At 35.4% G+C, this 17,532-nt stretch overlaps 1 protein-coding gene across 2 annotated transcripts in view; it reads left to right on the top strand.

Moving 5' to 3' along the window:
• Window positions 1-17,532, top strand: part of VWA8 (von Willebrand factor A domain containing 8) — a 357,132-nt gene that overhangs the window by 111,867 nt on the left and 227,733 nt on the right. For both annotated transcript variants that reach the window (XM_046664107.1, XM_046664108.1), the window contains 3 exons: window positions 247-415; window positions 2,226-2,303; window positions 8,053-8,168. In XM_046664107.1, the coding sequence (XP_046520063.1) occupies window positions 247-415; window positions 2,226-2,303; window positions 8,053-8,168 (363 nt within the window). The remainder of the gene's footprint in view (window positions 1-246; window positions 416-2,225; window positions 2,304-8,052; window positions 8,169-17,532) is intronic.

The raw sequence follows: 17,532 nt of genomic DNA, 5'->3' as shown, positions 1-17,532 counted from the left end.
TGGTTTGTGCCAGGGATAGAGTTTCATCAGTGGATATGGTACATCATATATCAGCAGTAGATGATTCATGTTTTGTTTTAATATTAGGTTCTTAAAATGTCCTGACTTTTTTCAAAGCTTGTTCTTTGGATAGTAGCTTTGACTATATTAACAGTATGATAGGTTTATCTTTGCCTAGGCTTTAGCTACCATGACCTAGTTTCTAACGTGAAAGGGTATGTTATTTTTTTTTCTTTTTCCTTTTAGATCCATTTTTCCTGTCCACCCCTCCTTCAGAATCATTGCCTTGGCAGAACCCCCTGTTATTGGAAGTACAACACAGCAGTGGCTGGGACCAGAATTCTTAACCATGTTCTTTTTCCATTACATGAAACCACTTGTCAAAAGTGAAGAAATCCAAGTGATTAAGGAAATGGTAAGAGTGAAGCCAGCTTTAGCCTATTGCCTTCAGCCGTTCTCTTTTGGAGGCACTCTGACATCTGCTGGAGCAGAGTTGGACGTTTTTGGCTTTTCCTCCCTATTTACTCACAAATATCTTCATATAATGGTTCTCAAACTTTAACGTTTTTCAGAATCATCTGGAGGGCTCAGTAAAATGCAGATTGCTGAGTCAGTAGGTCTGGGATGGTACGTGAGAATTTGCCTTTCTAAAGTTCTCAGGTGATGCTGATGCTCCTGGTCTGGGAACTATAATTTGAGAACCATGGATGTAGGCTGGCTCTCCTCTTTCCTCAGTTTGGGGATTCCTTTTTCTTTTATATTCAGCCAAAGGCGACTATTTTCAGTTCCTTCTATAAAGGGAGGTCAAATATATTTTAGCTCCTTAGATTTTGTAGAAAATACTAAGTAGTCCTGGTCCCCTCAGGACTGTAATATATCCTCTACTTACCTAATTAGTTGTCTGGTGGCTTGTGGTGTATGTAATCCATTCTTCAACATCTGCATTAAGCAAGCATTGCATTTAGCACTTTGGGAGTTCTAGAACTGCACTATTCAATGTAGTAGCACTAGCCACATTAAATAAAATTTTAAAATTCGTTTTCTTAGTCATTTCAAATGATCAATAGGCACACGGAGGCTTTTGGCTACCATATTAGACAGCATAGACAAAGAGCGTTTCCATCATTATAGAAAGTTCTGTTGGACAGTGTTGTTCTAGATCATTGATAAGTAACTTTTTACATACATGCACTCATCACCTTTGAAATATCAGAATGAACTGATTAATTTTAAATCTTGTCATGAACATGACTGTGGATAAATGTATTGACTTTAAAGTCAAACAGCTTGCCATTAAATGCCACATCCACTACTTGCTAGCTTCCAGATCTTGGATAAATTACTCAACCATAGTTTCTTCATCTGAAGATGAGGGTAATAGTACTTCTTACATCGCAGGATTGATTTAAAGAATAAATGAGATAAAGTATGTACTGAATAGAACTTAGAGTTTCTAAAGGTTCCAATCACTTAAATGACAAAAAAATCCTGAGTGATTTACTTCTGAAATGGTCACATTATACCATTGGTCTAACATCTCTTTCTGATCTTTTAGAAAATTTAAATTTGTTATTAAGTAAAAATTTCTTATAATTCAGTTCAAATCAGTATTTAATTAGATTACAATGGTTATAGTTAAAAGCAGTCAATGTGTGTTATTTGAGCAACTGTTCTTCAGAGCTCATTGATAAGTTGATCATACCCCTCAGGTACGTGGTTTGAAAGTCCTGCAAAAATGGACAGCTTGAGATCCGTTTTTTATACAAGGATACCTTACATTACTTAGTAGACATGTGTAAGATTACTACTAAATGAAGGAGTTTGGTTTCAGTAAGAAAATGCTTGAATTAGAGTTTAAAATATCATACTGAAGCTAACAAAAAAGGAAGTGATAATGTATGAAAAGTTTTTTATGGGAACACTATAAAAGCCAGTTTTTAATTGAATTAGTGGCTCCTTTCACTTTTATCCTGGGGATTGAACTGTATATGGAGACGGGTAGCTTGGTTTTGATTACTTGATTCTTAAAGAGAAAGCAGAGGCTTAACTGTTTCCTGAGAAGATGAATAAACAAATTTATCCGTGAGTTAAACATGTTACCTATAATCAAGGACTTTCTAAAATGTAATTCTAATATTGTTTGCTAAATAGCCATAATTTCTGGTTGATTGATCAAATATCCCAATTTATTCTTTCTGTCTTTCCTCAATTCTCTCATAAAATAGGTTCCAAATATACCTCAGGAAGCTTTGGACAAATTGTTATTGTTTACACACAAACTCAGAGAGACACAGGATCCAACAGTAAGTCTGGGCTTTTTCCCACAGAATTTTCTATTGTTGACATGCTGCTGCTTTATGTTCTTAGAGTTCAGTGCTTTAAAATCCATTTTTCAAGCTGGTGTTTATCCCTTATGTTATGCTTTGTACAACGTGTATATTTTACTCTTTCAGTGATTTTAGCATTTCTTCCAGTTCCTCATGGCTGATGTCATAGAAAGCAACTTTTAGCTCTACAGGAGTACTTGGTGTTTCTCGGGATTTGGCTCTGCCCTCCGTCTCTTATGCTAAGCAATCTCATGTGTCCTTATTGCTTCAAATGTCACCTCTGCGTTAATGCCTACATCTTTATCTTCAGCTTCTAACTTCTCTTTTCTCATTGATGCTCTATTTTTAATTGTATTTCCATTCTGGGATGGTATGTTGGAAAGATCAAGGGTGTCACTGTCTTTACACTGTGGGTCTCAGTGTTCTCATCTGTAAAATGGGAAGTGCCATCTACCTCATAAAGAGGTTGCAGTGATTAAACATGAAGATACATGACGAATATCCTCCTTAGTAGATGCTTAATGAATGTTAGTTTCTTTCACTTCGTAACTGGATACTCTGTGATCACTGTATAGTCACCATACCTTATACAGCTAAACTATCTTTCTCCTTTAAGTCTATTCCTATTCCTTATTTAATTTCCTGACTTTGTAAATAATCTGTCTACCAAATTACCTAAATTAGAAGTCTTGACATCACTGTTGATTCCTTGCTTCCTGCCATCTCCATTTAACCTGAAAGCAAATCTCAGTTTAGCATCTTCATGTCTTACCTGTTCTCTTATCTATGTCAGTAATTGTCCTAGTGTTGGATTTCATAATCTTTCTCCTAGAATATTATTTCCTCTTGACTGCCATTTACACCAATAATTCATTCCTCATGAGGCCCTGTATTATTTTCTTGTGGCTGTTGGAACAAAACTAGTGGTTTATGACAAGAGAAATTTACTTTCTCATAGTTCTGAATGTCAAAGTTTGGAATGGGTATCAGTGAGCTGAAACCAAGTTGTCTGCAGGGTGACACTTGCTCAGAGGCCGAGGGGAGAATCCATTCCTTGCCTCTTCCGATTTCTGGTGGCTGCCCGCATGCCTTGATTTGTGATCTTGTCACTTTAACCTCAGCCTCCATCTTCACATCACCCTCTCTTCGGTGCGTCTGTGTCAGTTCTCCCTCTGTCTCCCTCTTACAGGGATATACGTGATTGCGTTTAGGGCCCACCCAGATAATCCAGGATAACATCTTCATCTTGAAATCTTCAACCTAATCGTACCTGTAGTCAGCTTTGCCATGTAAGGTAAAACTCACAGATTCCAGGGATTAGGATGTGGATATCTTTGGGAAGGGCCATGTTCCAGCTGTCACAGGCTCCCTGTTAATTACCTCTGAAACCTCATCTCCAACTGCTCTCCCCCTTAATCATTCTTTTCAGCTACACTGTTCTCTTTGTTGTGCCTGCCGCAGAGCCTTTGCAATTGGTGTTTCCTTTGCCTAGATTGCTCATCCTCAGGTAGCTGCATGGTTGCTTCCTCACCCCTTCTGGATTTGCTCAGATGTCACCTTTTTAGTGAGATCTTCCTGAAGCACTCTGTTTAGAATCACATTTCCTTCCCATTTCATTCCTTTCTTTCTTTCTGCTTTTAAGCTTCTTCATAGAACTTCTTTTTTTTTCTTCTTCTCCCCAAAGCCTCCCAGCACATAGTTGTATATTTTAGTTGTAGGTCCTTCTAGTTCTGCTATGTGGGATGCTGCCTCAGTGTGGCTTGATGAGCAGTGCTAGGTCCATGTCCAAGGTTCAAACTAGTGGCACCCTGGACCGCTGAAGCAGAATGCACGAACTTAACCACTCAGCCATGGGACCGGCCCCCGTAGGGCTTATTACCTGTTGACATAATAATGGTTTACTCACTTAATTTTTTGTTGTCTATCTTTCTTCACTTGGATTTTACTTCTGGCATGGCAGGGTTTTTGTTTGTTTTGGTCCCTCCTGTATCCTCAGCATCTGGAACTTTGCCTGCTACATAGCAGGTGTTCAGTAAATCTCTGTTAAATAAATGAATGAGTGAATCTTTCATAATTGGCCCATGAGTGATCTTTCCCAAGTCCATTTTGTAAGTTCTTCGCTTTCTTTAAAACTGTGAAGGGATGGATTCTCTTTGCCTGTAGATTGAAGGGCAGTCTGCTAAGCCTGCCTTTGAGTTCCATCTGACCCTAGCTGCTTTTTTCACCTCATTTCCTACAGCCTCTCTTGAAGCACCCTCAGCTCTACCACACTTTGTTTCTTGCCATTTTCTAAGCCCAGCACATACTCCCATGTCTCTGCCTTAGATGATGCCTGGAATGTGCTTCTGCCTGTCTGCTTGTCCCTCGGTTCCCTGTTCTGTCAGGTCTCTCAGCCCCCTTAGGCAGAAGTAACCTGTGTCTCCAATCTGCTCTCATGACACTTGGCGTATGCTTCCGATATTGACCTATTGCAGCTGTGTTATAGTTTCTTTTTATCTCCCCAATTAGTATTTGAACTCCTTGAGGCTGGGTCTCGTTCATTCCTTTATTCCCATTTCCCAGCCTGGTGCCTGGCACAAACTAGACATTTAACGTAAGTCTGATGAATGAATAAATTGATTGATCAATTATTAACAGATTGTCCCTAGAGTTTTCTCTCCCTGAGAACATGTGACATTTTCATAAAAGAAATAATTCTTCAAGAATAAAAAAAGGAAAATTACTTTTAATAATTTCTGATCAGAACTTTCATATTTTAAGCTGAAGTACTATTATTAATCATGCTAATATGAAAAATCCTTAAGGAGTGCTCTTAAACTGTATAACCATGGTAACTGAGGGAATGTGCTCACATCTTCACTCTCTTTTTTACAAGATAAAACTGGGGCTGGAAATTTGATATTATTAATGTTAAATACATTAGGGATTCGTAAATTAAAGTATACTGAATTTTTAATTGATAATAATGTGAGAGCCGAGATAACCAAACCCTTCATTCAACACTTAAATGACTCGACATAAAGCTTCATTCTGATTTTTTTTTAACACTGGATATTATTGCAAAGCATTTTGATATTATCAACTGAGACAGCTGGCGTTTTTCAGATTCTTAAAAAGTTGTCACTGATCACAGGAATGCAATGTGAAGCCTGAATTCGGTGTTATGTTGTCCTCTAGAAAGTCACCTTCTGGTTCAATAGGACTCTCGTTATGAGAATTCTCTTATTGGAGTCATTTGCCAAACATTTTCCATGATTAAAATAGGAATTTTTTATGGTCCCAGGTACTAAGGATAAGAATTGGTAAGTCATATTTAACTTCGGATACTTTCAATCGTGCTGGCTGAAACAATCTTATCCTCAATTCATCCTTCTTTTTCATCTCCATCCTTCTTTCTCGTCTCCATCAATTGCCAAGTCCTTTGAAACATTTGTTGATCCCTTCTCTCCATTCTTGATACCAATAATGTTACCATAGAACTTTATCTTCTCATAGGCAGGTTATTGAAGTAGCTTCTGTTTCCTGTCTCAGTTCTCTCTGTCCTTCAACCAGTTTACATACTACTGCCAGATTGGTCTTTCTAAAATCATGTTAGGGGCCAGCCCGGTGGCTCAGCAGTTAAGTGCACAAATTCTGCTTTGGCAGCCCAGGGTTCGCCAGTTCGGATCCCGGCTGCGGACATGGCACCGCTTGGCAAGCCATGCCGTGGCAGGCGTCCCACATATAAAGTGGAGGAAGATGGGCACGGATGTTAGCTCAGGGACAGTCTTCCTCAGCAAAAAGAGGAGGATTGGCAGCAGATGTTAGCTCAGGGCTAATCTTCCTCAAAAAAAAAACGTAATTAAAATCATGTTACTACTTTACATATAACAAAGTCTGTTACCTTTAGGAGTAAGGCCAAACTCCTCAAAGTGTCAGTCACAGGTCTTTGTTATTTGGAAGCGAACTTTCCAGCAGGACCCTCTAATAAAGCTAGGCTGATTTTCTTATGTTCTGCATGTGTTTCTCTTCCTTTTGCTTTCATGTCTTTGTTCATAGCATTTCTCTTGCCCACTAGAACACTTTAAGCCCCTGTCGCAGTTGTCAACTGCTCTGCTTATTTTGACGTTAAATTATATGCTATTTTGAATTGCAACTTATGCTTTCTTATATTTAAATATTGTCTTCATGTCTGGAATGCAAATTTGTTGAAAACAGGGATGAACCAAATGTTTGCTTATAAATGAATTCTTTGAAACTTAGAATGTGTTTTTAACAGAAAAATGGATTATGTCATCATGCTCCTAACCTAGTCCTCAAAGTACTATTTAACCCATGTTATAGCCAAAATACTTTACTAATAACAGCAGACCAGTGTCTCATGGAGCTATGAAGTACATGAGGAAGGAGAAATCAATTCATCTTTTTCTTCTTTGAGACACACAGAGATGACCTTAAATGAAACTTTGAAGCAAGCAAATATGCAGTGTGTCTTTGACATTCTCCCGTCCTCCTTTCTGAACCATTTGTTAATTTCATAGAGTCCCCTTCTCCAGTCTCTCAGGTGCTCAGGCCCACTTTACTGCCCTCATCACTCCATGACATTTCTCCCTGGCCTGTTCAGCTCTCCCAAGGGGCTAGTTGCTTCAAAAGTTCTTCTTTCCTCTGGTTTTCAGTGAAAGACCGCTGTCTCCTAATGCAGGTGATCTAAGTTAGGACTGAGGCTAGTTATAATCTGACTCATTTCATTCATACTAATGTATCAGTCACATCCCCTTCCTCTGTTAGATTGTTTCATTTTGCAGAGGCTGAATTTTAATAATAATTACTGCCGTTTTTGAGCATGCATATGTGTCTGACCTATGCTAAATGCTTTAGAATAATTTTTTCCAACTTAATCCTCATAACAACCTTAAAGATGAAGGCCTTATTATTGCCATTTTAAAGACGAGAAAACTTTGAAGATGAGCCTTGAAGAGGTTAAGTAATTTGCCAAGTTCACACAGCTAATAGATGGGAGCCTGATTTGTCTGATTCCAAAGCTTATAAACTTTACCATTACTTTATGCTGCCTGCCAAGATAATTTCAATCAAGTCAACAAACATTTATCAGTAATTACCATATCCTGAGTTTTATAGTAGCAACTCTACTAATGAGATTTGGGGAAGTATAAGAAAACAATGTGAAAATATACTGACAGTTTAGGGAAAGGATTCCAAACAGCAAGCAGCCACTCAGCTGACCAACTGGTTGACACCTCTGTGGTCAGCAGCCTGAATTGTCCACAACTTCTTTTCTCTGTTTCAGAAGCAATAGCTTTACTTAAAGCTCCAAGCATTTTCAGGATATCTTAATAGTTCAGCTTTGGTAAGCAAAAAAAACATGAACAAACAGTTAACTGTACATAAGGCCTATTTGTAAGTCAGGTGTGACCTATATTATATAACATCCTTCCTTTATCCAACCTCCGCCCTTCCAAAAGACATGTATACACAGCACTTATCACAATTAAAACGCTTTAATTGATATATACTCTTTATAGATTTTTTTAAAACTGTCTTCAAGGATGTTTTAAGTGTAAATTAGTTTCTGTTTATTTTTATTTGTAATTCATTAACAGTACATATTTATTTTAAGTTTGGCCTTGTCCTTCAGGAATAATGAATTCTGCTATCATACCCATCTAAAGGGACTTTCAGCAAGTTGAAACAAGACTTTTAACAGACTGTCTTTGCCTTTTGGTAGGCACAATCATTGGCAGCATCACTTTCAACCAGACAGCTACTGCGGATTTCTCGTCGGCTCTCACAGTACCCTAATGAAAATCTTCACAGTGCTGTTACTAAAGCCTGCCTTTCCAGGTAACCATATTCTCCTTTCTCACTGAATTCAAGTTTCTGGGTCTTTGCTGAAACAGTAACATAAGTTTAATTGATAGTCTGTACTCACAGGTCTGCAAAAAGTATTGGTCTGAATATGTAGCTATTTCAGCCTTGTGTTCAGTTTTTAGAACGTATCTTATTTAAGTGTAACAACAATTTTAAGAGGTATTTTATAGATGAAAAAACTATTTAAGTCAGTTTCTTGAGTCAGACAGTAGTAAATAAGTAAAAGTGGGTTTGGGATTTGAATCAGGTGTCCTTTGAGCTAGTGCTCTTAAGCATCACACTTTGTGCCTCCCAAATTTGCCTTGGAACTTTCCATGCTTGATAATACTGTCTAGTTGCCCAAATTTAACAAAACGAACATCTTTTCAGTCTACACTAATATTTTTCATACCTGCTTGGAAATGATTAGAAAACATTGGCTTATAGAATTTTCTTACAGAATCACACTTGCATGAAAGTATTTTAAAAGAATAATAAGAAAAGAGTAAGGACAATGCTCAGTAGGCCCAGAGATTTCTTTTAGACCATTTTCATATGATCTGGTAATTATTTTTATGGTGGTTATGACTGTTGTCCATTCATTCCTTAATACATTAAAGGAATTAAAAGAGAATCTATTTTCAACTTAGGAGAATCTGTAAATCTTCAGTTTAATAGACAATTTTTCTTGTTACTAAAGTAAGCTCCTTGTTTTGCAACTTGAATTTATTCTCTCTCTGGTATTTCCAGCTAAAATGAGGCTCCTCTCCAGTATCTTTTTCTTTGAATAACTAATAATTATGAAAAATAATAAAAACAATTCTCTTTTTTTTAAGTAGAAGATTAGTAAACTTCCAAGTGAAAATTAGAAAAAAATGCTTTAATTGCTTATTTTTCAGGGTCATGAACTGAAGAAAATATAGACAGAAATAAATTCATTATCTACCTAGTATTTTCTTAGTCAGAACTTGGTTATAGATGTGTGTTAGTAGAAGTAAATAGTCTATGCTAAGCAATGTAAACAATTTTTGAGCATAAGGGAAAGTAATACTTTGAATATATCAGAATGAAATAATCATACCCAAAGCATTCTACAGACCTTTATATATGCCCTGGTAGTTGAATCAACTTTAAGTTTCCTTTATTTGAAAAAAGCAAATAAAAATAAATCAAGTAATGTGAATTCATCTCAGAAATAAACAAGAGTGATCAGAGTTTGGAAAACAAGCATGCGTTGTGACATTACTGCATAGTGTTAAAGACAAAGTGAAGAACTTAAAAATTCTGAGCCGGAAAAACTACAAAGGAGCAAATTTTAAATTGACAACTTCAGATCAGCAACAGCAGATTCCAGAAGGATTGACTAGGATTGTGAAAGTGTTGAGGGAAAATGACTATCAACCCGAGAAGTCTCTGCCTAGCTAAATACATTTTTCAGTAAAGACTGAGTTTATCACATTGCTGAAAGAACTGCTAAAGATGTATTTTAGCAAGAAGGAAGCTAAATCCAGAAGGAAAGACTGCCATTCAAGTAATAATGATGAGGAAGGAAATAGGTAAAAATATTGTTAAATTTAAATGTGTTATTAAAAAAGGTAATAAAAATGAATACTAATATGAGAAATAATTAACAATGGGGGAAACTGAAATACCAAATAAGAGAATATAGAGACTAAAAAAAGAGATGAATGCTTTCTTAGGTTATTCTATTCTTCAGGAAGAGAATAGAAGTATTGACTCACTTTAACTTTGTTAGTTCAAGTATGCATATATAAATTTTAGGCAACTGCAAAAAAGAATGGAAATGGATCCCGTAAAGGTAGAAATAAGAAAACAGAGAAAATTTGATCAATAAAACATGGGGAGAAATGAAAGGGAAAAAGAAAGACAAGAAATCAATGTAAAGAACTTGATATAGTGTTAGAAGTAAGCACAAACATTACACAAGGTTAAACTTTCTAGTTGAAAGATTCTGATTGAAGTTTAAAAAATGAACAAAACCAAATTATATGCTGTTGGAAGAGTCACATCTCAAACATGATACAGGAAGATCCCAGGTGAAGGTATGAGAAGATATACTAGGGAAACACTAACAGAAAGAGAAGAGATATAATATTATCAATAGGTAAAATATACTTCAAAGCCAAAAGCATCATTGGGGATGAAGAAGTTGAGCAAAGAAACTATTCTGTTAGTAGATTTAATAGTTCTGAACTGCTCACAACTAAGAAGGAATGTAGTGTCAAAATATATGACAGAAACACTCAGAATTACAAGGAGAAGTTGACAATAGTTATAAACACAGATTTTTAACTCCTTTCAGAAACTGATAGATCATACATTCTACAAATTAGAAAAGATTTGAACAAAACAATTAACAAGTTTGGTGTATTGGACTTCGTATCCAGTGATAAAGAACATACATTCTTTTCAAGCACACGTGGAATATTTATGACACATATCAAAAACTGACCACACTAGATGAAAAAATTGGTGCTTCAAATGAAACCAAAGAGTCTTTATCATAAAGATCACTTTCTCTGACCACAAAGCAACAGAATTCATAACAATAACAAAAAATACATTTAAAGCCCATATATTTGAAAAATTAAAAAAACACTTCTAACTAAATCAGACATCTAACTAAATAAGATATCAAAAGAAGAAATTGTAATTAAAATTATAAAATATTTACGACTCTGTGACCTAAACTGAATCTGAACACTTGAAGGATATGCCTAAAGTGTCATTTAAAGGAGGTTTCTCTTTTTAGCCTTAAACTCATATATTAGCAAAGAATAGGGAAAGAAAATTCATGAGCTAAGCGTTCATCTTAATAAATTAGTAAAAAGTGACATACTAAACCCGAGGAAAGGAGAAGGAATGGAATAATGTAGTTAAGGGCACAAATTAATGAAATCAAAAACAGAGTAACCATGAAGAAGATTAGTTAAACCCAAAGGTGGTTCTTTGAAAATATTATTAGATAAAGCCCTGGTAAATTTAATTAATATAAAAGGGAGGAGGCACAAATAAGTAATATTAGAAAGGAAACTAGTAATAGAACTACAGATAAAGTCAGTATCTATAAAAGCCATAATAACAAAAGGACAATTTTCTAGAACTGTGTATATTGCCTAACTTGGTCAAGAATGAATAAAAATTTCAAATAGATCCATAACCATGAATGAAATCAAATTAGTAGTTTAAATCTCATATAAAAAAATACCACTTGTTGGTGGTTTTGACAAGTTTTACCAGATTTTCAAGGAATATGGTCACTGTCTTATGCTAACTGTTCCAAAGAATAGAAAAACAGAGAAAGCATAGCAGTTCACCTTGAGTCTAGTATAATCTTGATACCTAAACCAGACAAGAATAATGCATGAAAGGAAAATTACAAATCAAAATTCCTGGAGTGGGTGCAGAAGATGCTAAATGAAATACAAACAAACCAAATCTAACAGTTTGTGTGTGTGTGTATATATATATAAATAAATATATATAAATACATATATTAAGGATATATGTATTAATATATAAATATATGTATTAAAAAATATATATTTTAAATCATGAGCAATTTGGAATTATCTCAAGAATGTAAAGAAAGTCCAATAGTCTATCATTTAATTCACTATATTAACGTATTAGTGAGAAAAAGATATCATTTTAACAAATGAGTAAAAAGAATTTTATAAAACCCAGCAGCCAAACCTAAAAACAAAGCAAAGCAAAAACAAACAAAATTCTTAGTAAACCAGGAATATTCTTAGTACACCATGAATAGAAGCGAAATTCTTTAATCTGGTAAAAGGTATCTATCAAAAATTTACAGCAAACATTTTTTCTTTCTTTCTTTCTTTCTTTGATGAGGAAGATTCACCCTGAGCTAACATCCATTGCCAATCTTTCTCTTTATTGTTTGCTTTTTTTTTTTGCTTGAGGAAAATTAGCCCTGAACTAACATCTGTGCCAGTCTTCCTCTACTTTGTACATGGGATACCTCCACAGCATGGCTGACAAGTGGAGCTGCTCTGCCCCTGGGATTCAAACCCACGAATCCAGACCACCGAAGCAGAGCACACAGAACGATAACCATTTGGCCACAGGGCTGGCTTCCTACAGCAAACATTTTTTTGGTAAAATACTTGGCACATTTCCTTTAGAGTTAGGAACAAAACAAGAATGTCACCTTTCTGTACTTTTAGCAGAAAGTGTATTTGCCCTAACTTCTATAATTGGCTACGTAAAAGATTCAAGAGAAGCTACATATAAATTATTAGAACAAATAGTTTAGTGAGATTACTTATGCATCCAAATCAATGACATTCCTATTTTCCAGTAACAATCAATGAGCAAGTCTAATTTTTGGTTAAGTTCGCCCACTCAGCTTCAGCGGTCTGGGGTTCATGGGTTGAGATCCTGGGCATAGACCTACACACCACTCATCAAGCCATGCTGTGGCAGCGTCCCATATACAAAGTGGAGGAAGATTGGCACAGATGTTAGGTCAGCAACAGTCTTCCTGAAACAATCAAGAAGAAGAAGATTGGCAACAGATGTTAGCTCAGGGCCAATTTTCCTCACCAAAAAAAAGAAGTAGTAGAAAGCTTTGAGCACCTTTGAGGAATAAATCTAATGAATGACGTGTAATGATTTTATGAATAAAAGCATAAATCTTCATTGAATGCTGTAAAAAAAATAAATAGAAAGCTATACCATGTTCATAGAAGGGAAGCTTCAGTATTGTAAAGCTGTTTGTTTTCCCCAAAATTGGTATATAGGTATAATTTAGTCAAATAACCATGAAGGTTATAGTGAATTTGACAAGCTGATCTCAAAATTGGCATGGAAATATAAAAGCCACTAATAGCCAAGGAAATTTTGAGGAAGATTAAGGAGATGTACTTTCTCTATCAGATATCAGTTTGTTATAAAGCTGTGTTCATTATAACAGTGTGGTATTGGTGCAAGGAAACACAAATAGACCATTAGATAGACTACGGAGCCCAGAAACAGACCTATATATTTGTGGGAACTTAGTATGTGTTAGAGGTAGCATTATAAGTGACTCTGTGGGAATGGTTGGACTTGTCAATGATTAAAAATAAAAAATATCCACATTATGCTGTACAAAAAAGTAAAATCTGGATATACAACAAACACACCATAAGCCACTCTACAAGTTATAAGCCACAAACTAAGAGATGCTTTACAAGAGTTATAATCATTAAAGGATTGGTATTCAGGGACTATAAAGTACTAAAAATTAATGAGATGAAAGAATCAACCCTAAATGTCCAAAGAATGAATAGACATGCACAGAAAAATTAATTCAAATGACCAACAAACATTTGAAAAGGTGCTCAACTTCATTATTGATTAGGGAAATGAAATTAAAAACAGTAATCAACTATCATCTTATATTTTAAAATTTTTTACCTGTAAAAATTAACGTTTTTTTAATGAGTGGAAGGAAATGGAATTTCATTACTGCTGTTGGGACGGATGGAAGTCTCATCACCTGGGGGTTAACCTCACAGTATCTTTATGCCTAAATATATTAATACCCTATGATTTGATCATTCTACTTCTCGATATCACCTCAAAGATAAACTTATATGTATATATAAAGAGGCATGTAGAAGAATCTTCATTGCATCATTATTTGTAAGAATGAAAAATTGGAAAGAAGCTATCTGTCCATCAGTAGGGAATGAATATATAAATTGACATATTTGTATAATGAAATACTGTACAGCAGTTAAAATGAGGTAGATCTACATGTATCAACAGCTATGAATCATGACAACAATACTGAGTGAAAAAAGCAATTTGTAAGAGGAGATTTGGTATATGATGCCATTTATATAAAATGTTAAATACAATAAACAGTGGAATATATTTTTTGCTCGTACATATGTAGCAAAATAAAAATATGGACAAGAAAGATACACACCAATTTCAGGGTGAGAGTTACCTCCAGGGATGGAGAGAGATGAATAGAATGCTTAATATTCTCTGTATGCTTGAAATATTTCATTGTTAAAAAAAATGGAAAAACCAAAAAATGCTTACTTTTCATACTCGTAAATAATTTCACTGATTCAAATAGTCAGCTAATTTTTCAGTGTTATCTGACCACAATAAAACTCTATTTTTTTTATTACCACCCGTGACCCTTTGTAAATAGTAAAACAGCTCTCTTGTTTATGCATCGTCTGTTGACTTTAGCAAGGCTACAGAGTCAAACGCCTTTTTACTAACCTTCTCTGCAGGATAGCACAATAGCAGGAAGGAACAAAAGAATTATTGGTGCATAAGGTTTTTTTTTAAGTGACCTCATTCCATATTGAAGCAGTGGAAAGAAATTCAATTTCATGGAAAATTTTAAAATAAAAACTGACATAATTTATATGCATGAAATCTAATATTAAGCAGACAAAATCAAAAGAAATTCTCTAGCCTAAATTTGTCAAACATTAAATTTATTAAATATGGCTAGGCTTTTTTTATCTGTTTAATTTAATTTTTAAAATATTATTCATTTATTTCTTTATGCCAGTTGAATTCAGACTGGAACATTTCTTCATCTGAGGGAATCCTTAGCACCTAAGCACCTCATCCTCGTAATCTCTTATATGTGCATCAAGTCTTGGGGATAGATGCATAATTCATTTTCTAGACATTTGAAAACCTAAGAGGCCAAAGGGAAGAAAATTTAGAAGATTAGTAAGTTATCAGGTATTTTGCATTCCAAAAATTCTTTTATTGTGGAAGAGTTAATTAGAATTCCCGGTAATAAGAGTTCTACTCCATTCAAGTATTTTACTTCCCATTAAATTATTTACTTCTGGGAAATCTTGGGATGATGATCCTTTACCATAGACATTTTGGGCAGAGCTATAAGAATTTAATTAGGAATGAAGATTGTTTCTGACATTGAGGTAATGGGGAAATTTTTTTATTCACCAAAAAGTTAGTTTGCATACAGTGCTTTTCTTAAATTCCCTTGTGACATAAAGTGAATAACATCTGTGTAAAATTTCCTATCTGTTTAAGATATTAACTAATTTTTTTTAAATCCTAAGCCTGATAGAACTAATCATCCACAGTGTTAAATGATTATGATTGTTATCAATGTGAGTGTTTTGTTGTCCTGAAGAATGATTTTGTTTGCAGAAGAGACTATTTGGGGATTTATTTTTAGCTTTAAAAACTGCTATTCAGGGGCTGGCCTGGTGGCGCAGTGATTAAGTTCGCATGTTTGCTTCAGTGGCCTGGGGCTTTGCCAGTTTGGATCCCAGGTGCAGACCTACGCACCACTTGTCAAGCCATGCTGTGGCAGGCGTCCCACATATAAGGTAGAGGAAGATGGGCACGGATGTTAGCTCAGGGCCAGTCTTCCTCAGCAAAAAGGGAAGGATTGGCAGCAGATGTTAGCTCAGGGCTAATCTTCCTCAAAAAAGAAAAAAAAAACCTGCTATTCAATTTTTTAAGGCTATAATTTCAAGAAAATCTTTAGATTTTTCTGTTGTTCAGCTTACTCTATAAGTGTAGCAGATCCTAATTACTTCTTTGGGCCTTTGAGAAATGATTGGTTCCGTTTATAAAACTTGGCTAAATATCTTCAAATAATTGAAATTTATTAATAAATTTTTATATATTCTCTTTTAGGTACTTTAGATATCTGAATTAACAAAACCTTCTTGAGAAATTAAATTACAAGTACAAATAATTAAGTTTATTAATAGGATGAACCATAAGTTATGTTAAATATTCTAATACTGGTTATAAATTTAAAATTTAAAAACACAGATATAAATTAATTAATTACACATTCTAAATAGAAGTCAAAGGCCACCTGATATCCACTGAGTCCTCAGTCTCTTTCTCTCACTCTTACTACTAGCACTCCTCCTCCCAGGGCTGGTCATTTGGGAGTACCCCCAATCCTTATTCCGTCTTCTCATGTTACCATCCTGAGAAATCTTTTCTTATTTCTTAATCTAAAGATCCTGTCTCATTCCTGTGACAAAGACTCAGTTCTTTGAGTTGGTCTAGGGTAACTACTTCATTTTCTGGGGTCCCCAGAATGTGGTTGAATTTTTCTTTAGTTTTTCTTATGGCCAAGACCTAATGAGACTAGAGACTTTCCAGTTCCTTTTTTGCTGGTAGCAAATGAAGATAATGATAATGATTTTAAAAAGATACCATGGTGCTCATAATAGTGCTAAGTACACTTGAAAACTTTGCAACAGGATATGTGTTTTCTTTGGTTATAGGAAGATAGGATGGAAAAAGTAATATTTCATTCATTCACTTATTTTACCAAAGGGCAAAGAAGGAGAGAAAAAAACAGTAGAAAATTACAGTGAGCCATGGGAAAGGAAGCAGTTAACTAATCCCTTGAAACCTGGGAAAAAATACAGGGTTGGCCTTATACACCAGATATGCTTCATTCTCATCATTTGTTGGGTGGGCCGATATCTTCTAGAATGTAGTTTCTAGATGTAAATATACTTCAACTTCCTGTCCTACCTCTGATTATTTGGTTGTGCTATCTGGGCGTGAGGTGGAAAATAATTCTGAAACATGTTCAATCTCAGCAGGGAGGAGTATCATATTGAGAAGCAGTGCCTGTCACTGCCATTGAAAGGAGGCTACATGCCTTGTCTGCTATTCTCTACAGGCTTTGGAAGACAATCTCGAAATGCTCCAGTACAGGGGCACTGTGAGGATGCATTGACAGCCTAGGTAGGTGTCAGAGGTTTCTGGGAATAGCAAACAAAGTCTAAGCTTGAAAGTGGTCATTGTCAATTGAGGTGGTCTGGCAAGAAGTAATGGGGATGCAGTTGTAAGGCCTAATGTTACCAGGAGGACTCGAGTTTGTGAGATAGTAGTGAGAGGAAGGTAGGGCAGGGTGCCAAGACAAAGGCTCAGGAAACAAGATAAAAGCCAAGTTATTGGGTCTGGGAGGTAAGGAGAGAGCTTGGTTTTGAAAGACATGGCAACAACCTAAGAATTGTGATGAAAGGTTAGTTATGAGCAACAGTAAGTCTGATTTGATGCTGAACTCATGATGAGCTGCAGGCCTAGAGCTGCATAAAACCCCCTGTCATGCCTAGGACCAAAATGAGGCAGTAGATGGGAGATAGTGTCAGATATGTGGATTGGAATATTACAGGGACAGGAAGCCCAGCATTTCTTTTTTTTCTTTTCCATTTACTATACAAAAGTTTATTTTGTTGTCTATCTTTTAAAAAATTAAAAATTTTTTTTATTGTGGTAACATTGGTTTATAACGTTATTAAACTTCAGGGTTACCTCATTATATTTCAGTTTCTTTGTAGAT

Source organism: Equus quagga, chromosome 6 (assembly GCF_021613505.1).
Source record: "Equus quagga isolate Etosha38 chromosome 6, UCLA_HA_Equagga_1.0, whole genome shotgun sequence".
Classification (NCBI taxonomy): domain Eukaryota; kingdom Metazoa; phylum Chordata; class Mammalia; order Perissodactyla; family Equidae; genus Equus; species Equus quagga.
Note: the sequence above shows the minus strand (reverse complement) of the source record. Positions and strands in the feature narration are given on the sequence as shown.